This window comes from Odontesthes bonariensis, chromosome 10, assembly GCF_027942865.1.
Source record: "Odontesthes bonariensis isolate fOdoBon6 chromosome 10, fOdoBon6.hap1, whole genome shotgun sequence".
Classification (NCBI taxonomy): domain Eukaryota; kingdom Metazoa; phylum Chordata; class Actinopteri; order Atheriniformes; family Atherinopsidae; genus Odontesthes; species Odontesthes bonariensis.
The window spans coordinates 27,423,733-27,445,305 of NC_134515.1; the positions used below are offsets into that span (position 1 = coordinate 27,423,733).

Below are 21,573 nucleotides of genomic sequence, written 5' to 3' on the forward strand. Positions count from 1 at the left end.
CATATGGGGGTTGTGACTGGTCTGCAAAATGTTTAGGTAGGCTTCAAGTTTCAACGTGAAGTCCAGCGGAGCAGTGGATTGTATTAGTAACACAGTTTACCTAAGTTTTGCCTGCCTTATTAAAAGACCCATGTCTGTGTATTCAGTTTAGTGTTCAACGTAAATAACTGTCTTAATATCTAAGGACAATCTTTGCACATTTTGCTCTCATTTCATAGCAACCTGACAGAAAATGTCTCCCTCTTGTGGTCTCACCAGTGTAGGCAAAAATATTTTATATGAATTCATTTGGAATGACACTTGGGTCTCATCTCCCAAGACTGTTCATTATATTAAGATTTAACATTCTCTGAAGATTAGTGACCACTACCATGTGTGGCATCACTGCTTGTGTGATCTGATCAACCACTAGGCCCATAATACTACCCCCTCTCACAATGCTGAACACGGTTAGATCCGCATTTGAATCACCCCCCAATACTTGATGTCTTTCATCAGTAAAGAAATTGAAGGTTTGCCCGGTTGGACGGAGCAGAAACTTCAGCTCAAATGTGAGACATTTTGACATGAGCGAAGCAAGCGCATAAAAAACACTGAAGTTCTAATTTTCGAAATGTAGTGATCATTACTTAAAGCATGTTTGACTTTTGACCTGAGATACAAAACACGTAAGTGAAATGAAGAACACGCGAACAGTACGCGACTAACAATGAAAGAGAAAACGACATTTTCGAAAAATGACACCAAAGCACGCAGCATTGAAGGCGCCGTTTTTTATGGCTTTGTTTTCAGAAATGTCACTGCAGTTTTGTTTTGTCGTCAGGATTTTTGTGTACGCTGAAAAAAACATTGTCTTCGGGGGAAAAGCAATAATTTTTATTTTTCGCGATCCATTGAAAAACTGTTAGTTTTACTTTGGAAGCTATTTAGTTGTATCCACTCTCACATAGACTTACGTGTTACCATTTTACATACTTGACCATCTTTTTAAACTTATTTTTAGAATAAGGACAACACCGATATTGTGGCTTTTTCTATCGAAATATGCGTCAAAATTCAAGCGGATCTGAAGCAGTCCGCGTGTTAACATGACGTCACCATTGTTTACTTTTAACTAAGCCACGCCCTCTGTTAGCAACTTGTGGCTAGCTCGCTACCGAGGAAGGCACAGCACCGAGGGATCTTCTTCTTCTGACACCACCCTAAGTCAAAGACTGTCCGCTCGTTCACAATTCTGTGAGTAAACGGTTATGTAACAATTTGTTGACACCTGTTACATGAACATTGAGTGTAACAGTGAATTTATTGTGACATTACCGGGTGGCAAAATGAATATGAGAGATAAACCTTTCTCGCAAGCTAGCGTCAGGATTGGTGCTAGCTTTTGTTGTAGCTACTGTTAACGTGAACGCCACCCGCAATTTTGGTCACAAAAATGTTTTCCTGCAAAGTTCACATAGCTCCGTAAACATCGCAGATATACACGATCACATTAGCTGTATGGTTTACACGTTGGGCGTGTTGTACTTCATGTTTTCTCTGGTTCATATTCCTTATGTAAGCTAATTGTTGAAGTCCTCAACGGAAACCTCAGACTGCGGTGGTTGGTGTTAACGGATATCGGTTCTATTCACAACGCGTTAATGTAACTTATTAATAAGAACGTTGCGAAGACTTAATCGACGTTATTTCACGTAACTTTCATTCATGTACCTCGTTGCAGGTGTTGTTTGCGAACTGGAATGGTTGGTACTTCATTCTGGATGTGTAACGTGTGGCTAACATGGGACAAAATGAACCCATATTCCTTAATGTGGCTGAAGTATTCAACCGATACAGAATCAAACACATTATGACATTAGAGTCTCAGATCTTAGTTTGAAAGTCCAGACAAGTTACAGTTGTAGCTAATTTAATGTAACACCTGGTCTAGCTAATCTTCATTTGATGTATTTAATGTATATGTGGTTATGTTTCATGTCAACTTTGCACTGCTACAAAAGTATATAGCAAGTAATCCATTATCATAGGCACCGGTTTTCCATGTTGGTATATATTGGCTAGCTTGTTAAAACACTGTCACTTCTGAGAAGCTGAAGAATTCCCCATTCCTTGAAAGTGGCCCCTATGTTAAAAAAAATCGTCATACCCTTATTAGTTAGCCTATCCACAAAGAAGAGGAAATAAAAGAAAAGCCCATAGAATAATATCTGTCATATTGTATGAATACATTTGATAAGGGATTGACAAATAATTGTGTTTGGCTCTTAGAACCACATTCACCCTCCAACCTCTGCAAAAATGTCTACAGGAAACTCTGCCCTTTGTCTTCCAAACTAACCCTGATCCTGAGCGCTAAAGTAAACACTGTGGACTTCACCAACAGCTGCCTGTTTTGAACAAATAGGTTTTTGTTTAAGATTGCCGGAACTTTCAACCTTGTAAGTTCTGTTTTGTGTATGAATGACACATCGCTGCAGCGAGACGTAACTTGCCATTCAGTAGTCATCCATTCGTCGTTGTCAAGTGTTCTTCTATTCTTCTTTTTCCTTCATCTTAAGTTTCTTTCTTGCTACCTGTTGGCACTGTTTTGGTCATAACTTTATCTGAGTATAGACAGTCTAATCAGAGATTGTTTAACTGTTTATACTGACTCTCAGCCGCGCATTACAGATTGATTTGATTAACAGATTAATCTCAGTGTGAGACTTTGGGTAACTGAATGAACTGACATTTCCATCAGAGCTTTGTGTCCTGTTTCGTTTCAGGTTTTCTGTGTTCCTTTCCATCTGCTTATGCTATTTGTTTGCTGACATTATTTACCTATGTTTATGCTGCTGAGCTTTTTACTCAAACACTCCCAAGCTGTATACATAAAAGCCTACTTCTGCATTGTACTACCTGCCACAGCCGTTTATCGCACCACCTGGTTAATGGTAAATTGTTCCAGAAGGAAGATATGTTTGCACATAAACACGGACCCAGGGCCCCTGTGTTTACAGTAGTCATGGCAGCACTAGGTTATTCAACAAATAGACTTAACATCTTCCTCCCTCACCAGTAGACGAACATGTTTGTATTAGTGGGTAGGGCCGTGACACTGAAGTCTTCAACTTTTACTGCTGCAGCTTTTTACACAAGAGATTATCGAATGCTGTTAAAGTCTTCTAGAAGAATGGACTTCTTATCACCTTGTGAAGTAATAGCACAGAGACGGCGGCATTCTACTGGCCTGTTCTCTGTATTATGTCATGTTGCACCGCTTCATCCGGTTGCTTTTGCTTACAGTAACTTCTTTTATTGCAGGTCAGTGAAGTCCAGATGCATGAGTCTCGGTCAGAACCAGCAGGCCACACCGTTCAAGCAAGTCAGGCAGAGAGCAGAAATCCTACTGAGAATGAGAGCCGACTGAAGAGTGGCCAGACTCCTCCTCCAGAGGCGCCCAGGGTCAGTCACTCTCAGCTGCGATTGCTCGGCACACCAGAATTGAGCTTTAAAAGCACAAATGTAGTTTGCAGATGTCTCTTTATACACCACACAAATAAGAGATGATGTGTTTTGTTTTTTTGGCTACAGCCAAGAAGCAAGTCGTGTGGCGTTCAAAGATTATTGTTCTATTGAGTGCAGTTTTGGTACTCTGTAACACCTGTTTAGCTGTAATGTAAAAACATTTTGTCTTCAATGTAACTGAAGCAGCTGCTTTTCTTTCACCAAACTATAAATAGTTTCATTTGAATCTTTTCCATAGCTAGTCCAGTATCTAATATTGTCTTGTCAGTATCCATGAACATATCGGGTAGATGATGATATGGAAACCAGTGCACACGACATCCTGTTACAGGAGAATTTGTGCTACATTGTTTCATCCTTTACTTCTAAAGGTATCCCTGTACCCCTCTGACTCTCCTCACCACGATCCTTCATAATTATGCAAAAGGGGAGCACGAGTGTTGGGGGATGTGGTGTGGAGGTTTAGAAGGGGAGGGGGGAAAGCTCAACTCCTGCTGCGTGGAGGGATCAGTCAGTGCTATATTGTTAGTTTTGTTTACGCTCGCATCATGTGGGTTTGGGAGGCTGTGGGAGGTTGTCATTGTTGCTGAACGGAATTTGTGTTTTTTGACGGCGCAGAGAAACTTTTCAATGGCGACTCTCAGGTCTGTCGGACATATGCTTTATTTGCTCTGTGATATGACAGCGCCAGGCTATTATTCATTTTGCCTGCTTTTTTACAAACCATTTGCTCAGTTAAAATGTGTTTGTGTGTCTACGTTTAAAAGAGTCACATCTTTGAGGTTGCTCAATTTGATATTTTTAGATGCCACTTGGCTAAACTTGGCATCGGTTTTGTAAAAGTCACTCTTTGTTTGGCACATCTATAAAGGCATATAGTCTTACTCCTGCTAAGGGAAGCTTATTGTTTGTGTTCCCCTGCTAGTTTCCAGCATTTCTATGTGCTGTCAGTCATCTCTCACAAAAGTTCACAAGACCAGTCTCGCGGAACAGATCTGTGTTTACACTCAGTTGCTGGCTGGTATGACTTTCAACAATAACAACAACAGAAGATGTTTGGACTTGCTGGCTGCCATAGCAACGGGGATTAGGCAAAGGCTGTTGTTGTGTTGATGGTGTCCACAGAAAAAAAAATAGAGGGGGCCAGCTGGCTCGGTCTATGAGATAGACCTGTTTTCATAGCTTTGATGGCCATTCTGCAGCGCAGAGTTTCGGAAGAGAAGACAAACTAGGAGGTAGTCAACTGTTATTGTTTGCCCAAACCCTGTGTGAAATTCTGTGTCAGTTTGTTTACTCAATTCAAAACAGACTCTGCCTCGGAGAGAAATGTTTGTTTGTGGTTCAGACCTTTAATTAAAATACGAATCTCAAGTTCTGTTTTCGTAAACATGCTCTGTATGCCCTTTTTTTTATTATTCATTATTTATATCTCTGTGCCATTTTGATTCCTTCTGTTTATGTTTACCGTAAACATCCCTCGAGCTGTGAGGCTGACAGTGAGGGGGAGGGTGTGGTAATTGCTGCGTCTCTACCAGGAGATGTTGTTGTTTTTGTGGCGCTGGTTGTTGTTGTTTTGATGGACTTATAATTCCCTTAAGCCATCTGATGTTGTTGTTGTTTCTGCTCGGTCTGTTGCCTTCTTTTTTTTTTTTTAGCTGAAATGGCGGTTGAGTCAGTTCGGCTTGCCAGTGAAAATAATAGGTAATCAATGCTGTAAGCAACCATAAAGTTCATTTTGAATATGGGGTAAAAGTACGGGGCTGCAAAAAGTAGTTGCCATATTGGTTAGTTGATTGACAGAATGTTTATTGAAATGTAAACGTTTTGATCTTTGAATAACACACGTGGTTTCAGCCTTTCAAATGTGAGGATTTGACGTTTTCTCTTCGTTTTACATGACTGCAAACCAAAGGCGCGTGCTTTTTGAACTGTTGTACAAGACGTGCTGGAGGTGTGGGCTACGATTACATCCACATTATTGTACTTTCTAAAATTTGCTTAAATCTCATACAGAAAAAAAAAAAGTTTGTCAAATACGGTCTAATTCAGGAATGTCCACAACCGGTCCTCGAGGGCCAGTGTCCTGCAGGTTTTAGATGTCTCCCTGATTCACCTGATTCAGGTCAATGCATCATTAGCAGGCTTGTGCAGAACATAACAATATTTTGAAGAGATCTAATTCATCTGAATCAGGTCTGCTGAAGCTGGGAAACATAAAAAACCTGCAGAACAGTGGCCCTCGTGGACTGACTTTGGACATCCCTGGTCTTATTGAACGCAGCTCATTTATATTACGCGGGAGTAGTTTTGACAGTTTCGTGTGCAGTTGTATTGGGCTTCATACCAAGTTCTTGTCCATGCGCTCTACAGTTCACTCACTCAAATTTACATGACCGAGGTCATGGGAAAGAAGAAGGGAAAACCCGAAAATGTGATGACATGCACTCGCATAATATAGGAACTGTGGAACGTTCCTTGCATTGTTTTTATGCACGTCTTTCTATTTTTCTTTTTAACAACATTTAAAGGTGCATAATAGACTGAGCGATCCGCTCTTTTTCTTATCTTTTTTTTAATACAGTATTTTGAACGCTTGCACAAAGTGTATTGATAACATTCATGATACTTCATGACAAAAAGCTTTTTTTTTTTTTTTAAAAGAAGTTTTTCAGGTCCAAACGCTTGGACCAGCAGCAGATCTCACTGAACGCGCTCGTAGTGAGACAAAGCCCGCATTTTTCTGTGCGCGTCTGAATTTCATAAATAAGCTTCTGTTCTGTTGTGAAAAGCTCCCCTTGGACTTGTTTATTTCGGTTTTAGTTGAACTTTGGATTTAGCTCTATTGAAGCAAGGTTGCACCACAGCGAGCAATGCAACCTGGTATCCGGCTGAGCTTCTGTCACGGTGAAAATCCTGTCTGCGGCTGGTTTTCTCGAGCATGGGATCTTATGAAAAGCCCAGAAAAATGCATATAGATGCAATCTATTCCTGAGAAAGCAATAGCAGAAATGGAGCTAGAGATAATGTATTGAAGATATGCTTTGTTCGCATGAACGAATCCACTGATACAAAAATACGTTCCTGATAGATTAGATCAACAACAAACAAAAAGCAGTAGGCATTTACGCCCAGAAAAGCCCTGTACTGTGCGTGGATTATTTGTTATTCCTCATATTTTACCCGTATGGTGTCTTGTCACAGGCGTGACTTCCACAGTGCTTTGTTGTTTTATATGTGCATGTAGATTTGAGCCGCTCTCGTGTATTTCTTTTCATTGATGAAGATCCCAGTGTCCCTGTCCATGATGACCCCACCAGCAGAGGCTCCAAAGCAGCTGCAGCAGACAACACAGCAGCAGGTCCTCAGTCCTCAGCAGCTCCAAGCCCTGCTCCAGCAGCAGAAGGCACTCATGTTACACCAGGTAATGCATGCCAAGTGTTTTCTCTTTATCCACGCCGAATACGATCGCTCTGTGTGCTCAGCCCCCCCCCCCCCCCCCCCCCCCCTTTTTTTTTTTTTTTTTTTTTTTTTTTTACTTATATCATTATGTCTGCAGCAACAAATTCAAGAGGTCTTCAAGAATCAGCAAGAGCAGCTAAATGTGCAGCTGCTGCAACACAAGAGTGCCGGGATTGTTAGTCAAGAGGTAACCTTTCCTCATTTTAGTTTGATCTGCTAATGCATGCTTGCTCCCTACATGTTTATTGTGTAATATGAAGAATCAATACCTGTATTACAGGGGTGGCTTGTTTAACTTGGTGGCACGAAAGGGAATACAACCGCAAGTCCACAAATGTAAAATGTAAATAAAAACAGAATTGCAGTGATTTGCAAATCTCATAAACCAATATTTTATTCATAAGACAACATAGAAACATGTCGGAGATTCGAAAGTGAGACTGTTTGGTGAAAGACATTAGCTCATCCTGAATGTGACGGCAGGAGACACGTCTAGAGATGCACCGATACCATTTTTTTGAAAACCGATACGAGTACGAGTACAATCATTACAGTACTCGCCGATACCGAGTACTACCGATACCGATGCCCCATATTTAGGCTATTCAGAAATTGCCAAAAAAAAAAAAAATGTATGTATATATATAATTTATTATTATTATTATTATTATGATATATTTGCCATGAATGTAGTTTTCTACCAGGGGTGATAATGATGCATGATTGACAGTCTCCGCTGCTCCCTGCTCTGGGGCAGAGTAGGCCTAGGCTGTGCTGCCAGCGGACAGCTCCGCTTCATTTCACGGTAGCGCCAGAGATTGTAAAAGCAGGCCTATAATATCCATTCTCTCTGGTAGCGCGTGTCTTCTGCAACATTGTTGCAAAAATTAATTGGATTAGAATGTTCAACGTTCGAAGTCATGGAACACTTGTTGCGACTAGACTGATTGTGTAATGGAGTGGGGAGAGCGAGGAGTGACAAAAACACACCGGCGAACAGCGCACAATACGCAATAGCCTACATGTACGATAGGCTACTCGAAACCAAGCCCTCCTAGTATACATTACTTGCCGTCTTTTCACAAAATAAATGTGCACTGAAAGCGAAAAAAAAAAAACAGCAACCGAACAACACAGCGCCCTGCGCTACAATCAACAAGAAGACGCACAAACAGCTACTCATTTATGGCACAAACAGAGAGAGAGAGAGAGAGACGGTGGGGGGGTAACTGTGTCAGTGTGTCCACGCTCTTTTGCACTGGTGTCGAAATGTTTTTAGATAAACCCGAAAAATGAATAGGCTACTGCAGCATTATAATGAGCATGTTTAAACTATCAGCTTACCAACGTAAAGTAAATAAATCTTCAACACAGTAAATGTTGTAGTGTTAATATTCAATAGGCCTAGGAAATATGAAAAATCAATGTGAAATAGACTAATAAATAGCACGTTGTGAAATAACGATGTCAGTAAGGTATGTTTTTTTTTTTTTTTATCACACAGTCATTCAATGTGCCTGAGAAATGGAAAGAAGAAAAATATTCGGCCTACAGAAAGTAAAGTAGAAAACTAACCAAATGCTACAGCATTAACAAGCCTATTTCAGCTTTCCAACGTAAAATAAATGGAAGAGCAGAGTTGGCATATACTGCCAGCGGACAGCACGCAGGGTCGCATGATTGACAGTCTCCGCTGCTCCCTGTTCTGGGGCAGCTAGGCTGCTGCCAGCGAACAGCTCCGCTTCATTTCACGGTAGCGCCAGATGCACCTAATGTTTTCCTTCTTTCCCTTTCTCGGGCACATTTAATGGCAGTGTGATAAAACACTATAGCCTATTTATATTTTAGCGCATGTGCTTGGGCTGGTTAAGTTATGCGGAAGAGAGGAAGGGTTAGTCGGCTTTTTTAACAGCTGTGGAGGAAAGGAAGGGAGAGGGAAAATTGGCGCAATATCACCTCGAATGCTTTTCAATGGTCTTATTAGTTATCAATAGAGGTACGGTGGCTTTTTTTGTTTTCTATCACCAATTCTTCGATTTATAGGAGAGCGAGGGAGAGATATGCGTGAAGCAGGTGTAGCCACACCTGCTTTTTTTAAGCCGGCTGCGCGAATGGAAATGGAGGGAGATGTGAAAAAATGGCACCACTGTTCGTTTTTGATGCTGGCTTTGCGCAGCTTTGTCAACTCAACTGCTTTAGGGTGCTTCTTATTAGTTTGCAGTAGGTAACCGGCTACCGTTGTAATAGCCTAATGTTGCAAGGGGTGCCGCGTTGACGGATTACATTCTGGCCACAGGCACACGGATTTTCATAATTGTTATGTCGCAAGTGAATATAAAAAAACAGACAGCTTCGGGTAGGCGGGCAGCGAAAGGGAGTGGAAGAGACAGTTCTGACGTTAGAAATGACTGTCAGAGAAAGATGTTGGCTGTGACTGCACCACTGTGAAGGACAATGCATTAGGTCTAACTACCTAGGCTACTACTTCGTTTTTTTTTTCACGGAGGACGATTATAGCTAAAGCGATGCGGGAAACACTGGTGGTATCGGTGCATGGTATCGGCAACTGTTTGACAAGTACGAGTACGAGTATATAAGTGAAGTATCGGTGCCGATACCGATGCCAGCATCGGTATCGGTGCATCCTTAGACACGTCTGCGATTGTTTCCGAACACGATCCATAAAGCTTTGAGCGCTGAAATCAAAGCTAGTGCAGAAAGAGTTGACGGTGTTTTTTTTTTTTTGTTTGTTTGTTTTTGGGGTTTTTTTGCCAGTCACAACGTTTCGCCGCAGGAGAATGTTACTGTGATGAAATGATGGGGTGAATTTTACTGACCCGTGTTCTCTCACAGCTGACGGCCCAGCAGATTGCCATCCAGCAGCAGCTCCTTCAGGTGCAGCAGCAGCATCTCCTCAACCTGCAGAGGCAAGGCCTGCTGTCTGTGCTTCCCACCACCCCCGCCGTAGCCCCGGGTAGGCTTCGCTCGCTGCACTCAGAATTCTGTCAGCCAGGGTGCTGGAGTGTTTTTAGCCCATTTAACATTGAATTTGTTGCTTGTTTCAAAGTTCTCATGCTTCATCTATGCTTGCCACTCTTGCCTGCTCGCGCTGCATTTGACCATGTATCTACGTGTATGTGTGCGTTTTCAGGCTGTGAAAATGGCAGCATCCTGTCTTCTGCTGTAGATGCCAGAGAGTCCTCCGGCCAACAGTCTACCACCAACGGTCATCAGACCCTTCTGAAGAGGAAAGAAAGGTTTGTCATGCACACTTCCTCGCCCGGGCTGTGTAGTAATTTACTTTCCATCAATGTGTTGGGCTCGTTCCTCACCAGCAAATTATTCCTAAGAAGCTGCATTGATAGTTGACTGTTCTTTTCGCAGTGATGAAAACACACAGAACAGCCATCCTCTGTACGGAAATGGCATGTGTAAATGGCCGGGCTGTGAGACTGTTTTTGGAGACTTTCAGGCCTTTATCAAGTGAGTCCTTAAATCCACCTCACGCTTTACGCCGTTGTTTAATGTCATTTGTCCTTACTAAGCTTGTATACGTGTATTGGAATTATATTGATATCCACTGTTTTCCTGTTAATAGTTTTCTCTTTCCTTTTAGAAGCATGAGAATGTTTTAATCTCGTATCACAAATCTGTTATCTGTTCAGCAAGTGTTGCTGCTAAAGCATCTGATACTTTTTTATCCATCTGCAGACATTTGAACAGTGAACATACGCTTGATGACAAGAGTACGGCACAGTGTCGTGTACAGATGCAAGTGGTTCAACAGCTGGAACTGCAGGTATGGAATCTGCAGATTTGTTGTCTTCCAAAGGAGTGAAAGTGAACATGTAAAGGTTTGGTGCTTTTTGGGGGTTTTTCCACACCAGGTCTGGAAACACAAGTGGTGTCTTTATTTAATTGTACATTACACTCAGGATGCCACACAGAATTTCATGTAACCCATTTCATGAGATTCGCCAGCCTCAACTTCTCTTTCTGGTCTTCCGTCTAACGCAGCTGAAAAAGGACAAAGAGCGACTGCAAGCTATGATGGCTCATCTCAAGTCGTCCGAGCCCAAACCCGCGGCACAGCCTGTGAGAACCTGCCACAGCCGTTTTTCAATCAAAAACAAGGATCGCTCTGCTTTTAGCCACACTAACCTTTTTGCCGACTTTTTCATTTTTTTTGTGCAGGTGAATCTGGTGTCCAATGTGTCTTTCTCCCAGGCAACATTGCCCAAAGGCCCTCCTCCTATGAGCCTTTCTCAGAGTGCCACTGCACCGTCCACACCCCTGACACCGCTCTCTGAATCCCCCTCAGTCCTCACTCCCAATAGCATGTTCACTGGAAGCCCCGTACGGAGGCGATATAGCCGCTCTGTGAGCCAAGGTACCGGTGAGGTCACAGACAACACCTGCAACAATAACAGTTTCCGCAGCGACACGCATTCATTTCAAAGGATCAAAGAAACGGGTTCAGCTTCTCGTGTAGTCGTTTACAATAATGCCATTTTTATGATCTATGTGTTTAGTGTTCACTGCTCAGATGTGTTTGTATGTAAAAAGTAATCTTGGTTCATTGTTTTATTCCCACAGATATAATTGATAATAAGGAGTTCTACTTGAGCACAGAAGTTAGACCTCCATTTACATATGCCTCTCTCATCAGACAGGTAATATATATATACTAATCCTAACCTATTTAGTTCAGAGTGCTAACCCTAACCTATTTAGTTCAGAGTGCTAACCCTAACCTATTTAGTTCAGAGTGCTAACCCTAACCTATTTACTTCAGACTGTTAACCCTAACCGATTTACCTCAGACTGCTAACCCTAACCTATTTACTTCAGACTGTTAACCCTAACCTATTTACCTCAGACTGCTAACCCTAACCTCTTTACTTCAGACTGCTAACCCTAACCTATTTACTTCAGACTGTTAACCCTAACCTATTTACCTCAGACTGCTAACCCTAACCTCTTTACTTCAGACTGCTAACCCTAACCTATTTACTTCAGACTGCTAACCCTAACCTATTTACTTCAGACTGCTAACCCTAACCTATTTACTTCAGACTGTTAAAGGATAAGACCGTTTTTTTGACATTGGACCCTAACCTATTTACTTCAGACTGTTAACCCTAACCTATTTACTTCAGACTGTTAACCCTAACCTATTTACTTCAGACTGCTAACCCTAACCTATTTACTTCAGACTGTTAACCCTAACCTATTTACTTCAGACTGCTAACCCTAACCTATTTACTTCAGAGCGCTAACCCTAACCTATTTACTTCAGACTGCTAACCTTAACCTATTTACTTCAGACTGCTAACCCTAACCTATTTACTTCAGACTGTTAACCCTAACCTATTTACCTCAGACTGCTAACCCTAACCTATTTACTTCAGACTGTTAACCCTAACCTATTTACTTCAGACTGCTAACCCTAACCTATTGACTTCAGACTGCTAACCCTAACCTATTTACTTCAGACTGCTAACCCTAACCTATTGACTTCAGACTGCTAACCCTAACCTATTGACTTAAGACTGTTAACCCTAACCTATTTACTTCAGACTGCTAACCCTAACCTATTTACTTCAGACTGTTAAAGGATAAGACCGTTTTTTTGACATTGGGCCCTTGATTTCACATTATAACATGATGTTCTACTCACCTCTGCTTGTTGTTGGTAATTTGGAGCTGTTCCGAAGATATTCGAGAGGCGTCTGGCTGCTCTCTTGAGATATTCGGCCATGAAACGGTTTCCTATAGGCAAGTTTATACAGGCACAAACTATGCTGTTTATAATTTATTAATTACTGCACACTAGTACTGATAACGTGGAGGTGCGTCGCTTACTTAAAAAAATCCGGGTTACTAATTTTGAATTTTAGCCGAATGAATAAATAGGCAGCAGGTCTGTGGGCTGTCTGTGGCAGTAGCACGACGATGACGTCAGTAACACCCACTTTACGACAAAAATTCAAAATTACAGTAACCCGGATTTTTTTAAGTAAGCGACGCACCTCCACGTTATCAGTGCTAGTGTACAGTAATTAATAAATTATAAACAGCATAGTTTCTGCCTGTATAACATTGCCCATAGGAAACCGTTTCATGGCCGAATATCTCAAGAGAGCAGCCAGACGCCTCTTGAATATCTTCGGAACAGCTCCAAATTACCAACAACAAGCAGGGGTGAGTAGAACATCATGTTATAATGTGAAATCAAGGGCCCAATGTCAAAAAAACGATCTTATCCTTTAACCCTAACCTATTTACCTTAGACTGCTAACCTTAACCCATTTACTTCAGACTGCTAACCTTAACCTATTTACTTCAGACTGCTAACCCTAACCTATTTACTTCAGACTGTTAACCCTAACCTATTTACCTCAGACTGCTAACCCTAACCTATTTACTTCAGACTGCTAACCCTAACCTATTTACTTCAGACTGCTAATCCTAACCTATTTACTTCAGACTGCTAACCCTAACCTATTTACTTCAGACTGCTAACCTTAACCTATTTACTTCAGACTGCTAACCCTAACCTATTTACTTCAGACTGCTAACCCTAACCTATTTACTTCAGACTGTTAACCCTAACCTATTTACTTCAGACTGTTAACCCTAACCTATTTACTTCAGACTGTTAACCCTAACCAATTTACCTCAGACTGCTAACCCTAACCTATTTACTTCAGACTGTTAACCCTAACCTATTTACTTCAGACTGTTAACCCTAACCTATTTACTTCAGACTGTTAACCCTAACCTATTTACTTCAGACTGTTAACCCTAACCTATTTACTTCAGACTGTTAACCCTAACCAATTTACTTCAGACTGCTAACCTTAACCTATTTACTTCAGACTGCTAACCCTAACCTATTTACTTCAGACTGCTAACCCTAACCTATTTACTTCAGACTGTTAACCCTAACCTATTTACTTCAGACTGCTAACCCTAACCTATTTACTTCAGACTGCTAATCCTAACCTATTTACTTCAGACTGTTAACCCTAACCTATTTACTTCAGACTGTTAACCCTAACCTATTTACTTCAGACTGTTAACCCTAACCAATTTACTTCAGACTGCTAACCTTAACCTATTTACTTCAGACTGCTAACCCTAACCTATTTACTTCAGACTGCTAACCCTAACCTATTTACTTCAGACTGTTAACCCTAACCTATTTACTTCAGACTGCTAACCCTAACCTATTTACTTCAGACTGCTAATCCTAACCTATTTACTTCAGACTGTTAACCCTAACCTATTTACTTCAGACTGTTAACCCTAACCTATTTACTTCAGACTGTTAACCCTAACCTATTTACTTCAGACTGTTAACCCTAACCTATTTACTTCAGACTGCTAACCCTAACCTATTTACTTCAGACTGTTAACCCTAACCTATTTACCTCAGACTGTTAACCCTAACCTATTTACTTCAGACTGCTAACCCTAACCTATTTACTTCAGACTGCTAACCCTAACCTATTTACCTCAGACTGCTAACCCTAACCTATTTACTTCAGACTGTTAACCCTAACCAATTTACCTCAGACTGCTAACCCTAACCTATTTACCTCAGACTGCTAACCCTAACCTATTTACTTCAGACTGCTAACCCTAACCTATTTACTTCAGACTGCTAATCCTAACCTATTTACTTCAGACTGTTAACCCTAACCTATTTACTTCAGACTGTTAACCCTAACCTATTTACTTCAGACTGCTAACCCTAACCTATTTACTTCAGACTGCTAATCCTAACCTATTTACTTCAGACTGTTAACCCTAACCTATTTACTTCAGACTGTTAACCCTAACCTATTTACTTCAGACTGTTAACCCTAACCTATTTACTTCAGACTGTTAACCCTAACCTATTTACTTCAGACTGCTAACCCTAACCTATTTACTTCAGACTGTTAACCCTAACCTATTTACTTCAGACTGTTAACCCTAACCTATTTACTTCAGACTGCTAACCCTAACCTATTTACTTCAGACTGCTAACCCTAACCTATTTACCTCAGACTGCTAACCCTAACCTATTTACTTCAGACTGTTAACCCTAACCAATTTACCTCAGACTGCTAACCCTAACCTATTTACCTCAGACTGCTAACCCTAACCTATTTACTTCAGACTGCTAATCCTAACCTATTTACTTCAGACTGCTAACCCTAACCTATTTACTTCAGACTGCTAACCTTAACCTATTTACTTCAGACTGCTAACCCTAACCTATTTACTTCAGACTGCTAACCCTAACCTATTTACTTCAGACTGTTAACCCTAACCTATTTACTTCAGACTGTTAACCCTAACCTATTTACTTCAGACTGTTAACCCTAACCAATTTACCTCAGACTGCTAACCCTAACCTATTTACTTCAGACTGTTAACCCTAACCTATTTACTTCAGACTGTTAACCCTAACCTATTTACTTCAGACTGTTAACCCTAACCTATTTACTTCAGACTGTTAACCCTAACCTATTTACTTCAGACTGTTAACCCTAACCAATTTACTTCAGACTGCTAACCTTAACCTATTTACTTCAGACTGCTAACCCTAACCTATTTACTTCAGACTGCTAACCCTAACCTATTTACTTCAGACTGTTAACCCTAACCTATTTACTTCAGACTGCTAACCCTAACCTATTTACTTCAGACTGCTAATCCTAACCTATTTACTTCAGACTGTTAACCCTAACCTATTTACTTCAGACTGTTAACCCTAACCTATTTACTTCAGACTGTTAACCCTAACCAATTTACTTCAGACTGCTAACCTTAACCTATTTACTTCAGACTGCTAACCCTAACCTATTTACTTCAGACTGCTAACCCTAACCTATTTACTTCAGACTGTTAACCCTAACCTATTTACTTCAGACTGCTAACCCTAACCTATTTACTTCAGACTGCTAATCCTAACCTATTTACTTCAGACTGTTAACCCTAACCTATTTACTTCAGACTGTTAACCCTAACCTATTTACTTCAGACTGTTAACCCTAACCTATTTACTTCAGACTGCTAACCCTAACCTATTTACTTCAGACTGTTAACCCTAACCTATTTACTTCAGACTGTTAACCCTAACCTATTTACTTCAGACTGCTAACCCTAACCTATTTACTTCAGACTGCTAACCCTAACCTATTTACCTCAGACTGCTAACCCTAACCTATTTACTTCAGACTGTTAACCCTAACCAATTTACCTCAGACTGCTAACCCTAACCTATTTACCTCAGACTGCTAACCCTAACCTATTTACTTCAGACTGCTAACCCTAACCTATTTACTTCAGACTGCTAATCCTAACCTATTTACTTCAGACTGTTAACCCTAACCTATTTACTTCAGACTGTTAACCCTAACCTATTTACTTCAGACTGCTAACCCTAACCTATTTACTTCAGACTGCTAATCCTAACCTATTTACTTCAGACTGTTAACCCTAACCTATTTACTTCAGACTGTTAACCCTAACCTATTTACTTCAGACTGTTAACCCTAACCTATTTACTTCAGACTGCTAACCCTAACCTATTTACTTCAGACTGTTAACCCTAACCTATTTACTTCAGACTGTTAACCCTAACCTATTTACTTCAGACTGCTAACCCTAACCTATTTACTTCAGACTGCTAACCCTAACCTATTTACCTCAGACTGCTAACCCTAACCTATTTACTTCAGACTGTTAACCCTAACCAATTTACCTCAGACTGCTAACCCTAACCTATTTACCTCAGACTGCTAACCCTAACCTATTTACTTCAGACTGCTAACCCTAACCTATTTACTTCAGACTGCTAATCCTAACCTATTTACTTCAGACTGTTAACCCTAACCTATTTACTTCAGACTGTTAACCCTAACCTATTTACTTCAGACTGTTAACCCTAACCTATTTACTTCAGACTGTTAACCCTAACCTATTTACTTCAGACTGTTAACCCTAACCTATTTACTTCAGACTGCTAACCCTAACCTATTTACTTCAGACTGCTAACCCTAACCTATTTACTTCAGACTGTTAACCCTAACCTATTTACTTCAGACTGTTAACCCTAACCTATTTACTTCAGACTGCTAACCCTAACCTATTTACTTCAGACTGCTAACCCTAACCTATTTACTTCAGACTGTTAACCCTAACCTATTTACTTCAGACTGCTAACCCTAACCTATTTACTTCAGACTGCTAACCCTAACCTATTTACTTCAGACTGTTAACCCTAACCTATTTACTTCAGACTGCTAACCCTAACCTATTTACTTCAGACTGCTAACCCTAACCTATTTACTTCAGACTGCTAACCCTAACCTATTTACTTCAGACTGCTAACCCTAACCTATTTACTTCAGAGCGCTAACCCTAACCTATTTACTTCAGACTGCTAACCCTAACCTATTTACTTCAGACTGCTAACCCTAACCTATTTACTTCAGACTGTTAACCCTAACCTATTTACTTCAGACTGCTAACCCTAACCTATTTACTTCAGAGCGCTAACCCTAACCTATTTACTTCAGACTGCTAACCCTAACCTATTTACTTCAGACTGCTAACCCTAACCTATTTACTTCAGAGTGCTAACCTTAACCTATTTACTTCAGACTGCTAACCCTAACCTATTTACTTCAGACTGTTAACCCTAACCTATTTACCTCAGACTGCTAACCCTAACCTATTTACTTCAGACTGCTAACCCTAACCTATTTACTTCAGACTGCTAATCCTAACCTATTTACTTCAGACTGCTAACCCTAACCTATTTACTTCAGACTGCTAACCTTAACCTATTTACTTCAGACTGCTAACCCTAACCTATTTACTTCAGACTGTTAACCCTAACCTATTTACTTCAGACTGTTAACCCTAACCTATTTACTTCAGACTGTTAACCCTAACCTATTTACTTCAGACTGCTAACCCTAACCTATTTACTTCAGACTGCTAACCCTAACCTATTTACCTCAGACTGCTAACCCTAACCTATTTACTTCAGACTGCTAACCCTAACCTATTTACTTCAGACTGCTAACCCTAACCTATTTACCTCAGACTGCTAACCCTAACCTATTTACTTCAGACTGTTAACCCTAACCTATTTACTTCAGACTGTTAACCCTAACCTATTTACTTCAGACTGCTAACCCTAACCTATTTACTTCAGACTGCTAACCCTAACCTATTTACTTCAGACTGTTAACCCTAACCTATTTACTTCAGACTGCTAACCCTAACCTATTTACTTCAGACTGCTAACCCTAACCTATTTACTTCAGACTGCTAACCCTAACCTATTTACTTCAGACTGTTAACCCTAACCTATTTACTTCAGACTGCTAACCCTAACCTATTTACTTCAGACTGCTAACCCTAACCTATTTACTTCAGACTGCTAACCCTAACCTATTTACTTCAGAGCGCTAACCCTAACCTATTTACTTCAGACTGCTAACCCTAACCTATTTACTTCAGACTGCTAACCCTAACCTATTTACTTCAGACTGTTAACCCTAACCTATTTACTTCAGACTGCTAACCCTAACCTATTTACTTCAGAGCGCTAACCCTAACCTATTTACTTCAGACTGCTAACCCTAACCTATTTACTTCAGAGTGCTAACCCTAACCTATTTACCTCAGACTGTTAACCCTAACCTATTTACTTCAGAGTGCTAACCCTTACCCCCCCCCCTCTTTTAAAAATTTTTTTGTTTGTTTGTTTGTTTTAATCGTCTCTTTCAGGCTATATTTGAATCGCCTCGCAATCAGTTGACGTTAAACGAAATCTACAACTGGTTCACGAGAAACTTTGCCTACTTCAGGCGCAACGCAGCTACTTGGAAGGTATGAGCACGGACGCACGTGTGAACGTGAAACCGGTAAACGATGTGAACCTTTGATGCTTTTTGCGTCCAGCCACGGGAACCAAAATGTGTTCCGTCTGTTCCGAATGTTGCAGAACGCCGTCAGACACAATCTGAGCCTGCATAAATGCTTTGTGCGTCTGGAGAACGTGAAGGGAGCCGTGTGGACGGTGGACGAGATCGAGTTTCACAGAAGGCGGCCGCAGAAAACCGCCGGGAACGGGTACGTGCACTTTGAACGTAAAGCCCCAAGCGCCATGCTTCCGGAAGCCAGATGCCAGACATTCAAAGGACTTGACCTTGTAGCTCCAGCTCACGAGTGTGCACAATATTTACTGTAAACAAGTATCAAAGTTTCAAAGGCTGGAAGTGTGCAGTTACTATAAGCAACACCTGGCGTTCCTGTGCAGCAGAAATCAGGACAAAGAAGGACATCATTAGGCAGAATGTGACCGCAGCAGTATGAAGAAAAGCCTGGAGAAGGTGACGGATACATTCCGTCTTGCTCAGAGCAGATCAGGGCAGGTACAGGAATGGTTACTGATCAATTCTGACAAATAAATGGATCCAACTTTGTACAAATAAAGGGGCCGAGCTTGTTGCTGTTTGCACGAGCCTCATTTTGGACTTTTACATAACTCATCTGTTCCACTTGATAAGTCTGTTATTTTTTAAATTTATTTATTTTGTTTGTCCAGATAACATGATAATTTATTTTTCCCTCTTCAAATTGAGAGGCGAGGGTCTCTTAAGGGGCTCAAATTTGATTGCCTGTACATATCCTTTAGTCTTTTCTTTGGTATTATCCTAAAAACACGTCGCCCTCTCAACAGTGACAATCCTCCCACATCATCCAGCTCCACACAGACCCGAGGCTTAACAGAATGCTACGGTTGCTGCTAAGCTGCCTCTTTTTAGAGGGAACTTACAAGTGAATCATCAAACAAGTGATTTTGCTGTCGCTGTAATGCAAACACAGATGCAAGAATATCTTTATTTATTTTTTCTTCTGGTAGATCCCTGCTGAAGAACTCTCAGAGCCGCCAGAGCTTAGCTGGGTCTGCTCTTCAGGTAAGCAAAATGACATATTTCAAGTTTTTAATGCGACGCTATGGGAAGACGAAGCTGAAAGGAGGCCGTTGTTGTGACCGTTGCACTATAAATGGCTGAGAATGTGCTTCTGTTTATTTATTTTCTTCATCGTTTTGTCCAGAGTGGTTTTCTAGATGGTAGCAGCTCTCTGTACAACCCAGCTTCTATTGGCAGCATCCCAATGCACTCCTTGCCTCACGTTCTCCAGGAGCAGATGAATGGAGCTCTGGCTAATGGATCTGGATACCAAAGCGACAGCAGCGCAACGCAGTCCCCTCCCCAAGCTTTGTAAGCCGCCTTCTTTCTTGCACCTCTTTCCTGTATTTTCCTTAGCTTGGATTCAATGTAATTCCCATCCTGCGTTGTTTTGTTTGTTTTGTCCGGCACGTTCACCACACCAGCATCAAAGAAGAGCAGGAGGATGAGGAGATATGTGAAGGTTACCCCTACGAATCTCCGGAGAGCACAGATGAGCACGGCCACAGTCCAGAGATGAACCGCGATGAAGACAGCGGTAGCCCGGAGAGGTCCAGCCTTCATCTCGATCGCGTGCCTTCTCTCTGACTACGAGGTCCACGCTGTCCACTCACTCATGTGTGACTCTATTCCAAAAAAAAACAAAAAAAAAACCAACAGCTTCATCTACGTAACCAAACTTGGGACTTTTTTTCTTTCTTTTTCTTAAAAGATATTTTTCAGCATTACGTACTTTGTTTGTTAATCCAGCATCGAATTGCTTTTTGTACAGTTGAATGAGATCACAAAAACACATTTGTGAAACGTTTGTGTTTTATCTTATCTTATATACATACATATCTATCTATCTATATATGTCTATATGTAGATAGATATGTATAATGTAAACAAAAGGACCATGATGAGCAGAGAAGCCAAAGTAAAGGGAACACTGATAGTTAGCACTTCACAATGAAAGTACCCCCCGTCTTCATAGCTGATTTGTGCTGTGGGGCCACACTACCTGATTTTATTTTAGTAGTCATGATGTATAAAGATTTGTAGAGGATGAACAAGTGTTTGTTTCAAAAATTGAAATGTTCACTGCCAACATGATCTGATATATTTGTATCTAAGGTATAATCGACAAGTTGATCAAAAGAAATTACACAGCTACTTTATACCTGTTGGTCTTTTTCACCCCTTCCATGAACATCGCTGAAATTGGCTCTTAACTGAGCTTGTAAGAGTAGATACTATAGATTTATTGTTATTGTAAACCAATGCATCTCTATGAATATTAAAATTCCTCATGATCTATGTGACATGATGTACGTGTCTTTGATTTAGTTTTTGATAGTTTAAGGTTGCATGGTTGTCGCACGTGAGGAAATTATGGTTTGAGTCGAGCTATATTACCTGCTCGCACGTCTCTTATCAACCGTTATGAGTTCTTAATGTCAGGTGATGCGTGACCTCTGTGGGTGGAAAACAATTCCCTGTGGCATTAATTCAGTGTGCCACTGTGAAAATGATACAACTGCACACTGGCAACAGGCGTAGTTTACACAGGAACAATGTTTGAAGCCAGAAAACAAACATCATTACTTGTCAAATGAACAGGTTTGATCGTGCC

General features: G+C 40.8%; 1 protein-coding gene across 4 annotated transcripts; it reads left to right on the forward strand.

Moving 5' to 3' along the window:
- Window positions 1–1,130: 1,130 nt before the first annotated feature.
- Window positions 1,131–21,262, forward strand: LOC142389847 (forkhead box protein P1-B-like). Of its 4 annotated transcripts, none has more exons than XM_075475018.1 (16): window positions 1,131–1,236; window positions 3,307–3,447; window positions 6,794–6,931; window positions 7,067–7,156; window positions 9,823–9,943; window positions 10,121–10,226; window positions 10,354–10,452; window positions 10,681–10,768; window positions 10,987–11,064; window positions 11,164–11,365; window positions 11,566–11,642; window positions 18,769–18,870; window positions 18,986–19,113; window positions 19,907–19,961; window positions 20,104–20,270; window positions 20,384–21,262. In XM_075475018.1, exons 2-16 carry the CDS (start codon window positions 3,322–3,324, stop codon window positions 20,544–20,546), a joined length of 1,740 nt encoding a protein of 579 aa, XP_075331133.1. In that variant the 5' UTR covers window positions 1,131–1,236; window positions 3,307–3,321; the 3' UTR covers window positions 20,547–21,262. The 4 variants fall into 4 exon arrangements, with proteins under 4 accessions (XP_075331133.1, XP_075331134.1, XP_075331131.1 ...); XM_075475019.1 differs by having other exon boundaries at window positions 11,164–11,359; XM_075475016.1 differs by having other exon boundaries at window positions 6,794–7,156.
- The last annotated feature ends 311 nt before the right edge of the window (window positions 21,263–21,573 follow it).

What these genes read in the sequence shown, in the direction of transcription:
- LOC142389847 (XM_075475016.1), top strand. Translation starts at nt 3,322, where the DNA reads ATGCATGAGTCTCGGTCAGAACCAGCAGGCCACACCGTTCAAGCAAGT. An exon ending in CCGGGATTGTTAGTCAAGAG is followed by an intron (nt 7,157 to 9,822) that starts GTAACCTTTCCT and finishes GTTCTCTCACAG; the next exon opens with CTGACGGCCCAGCAGATTGC. An exon ending in TTCAACAGCTGGAACTGCAG is followed by an intron (nt 10,769 to 10,986) that starts GTATGGAATCTG and finishes CGTCTAACGCAG; the next exon opens with CTGAAAAAGGACAAAGAGCG.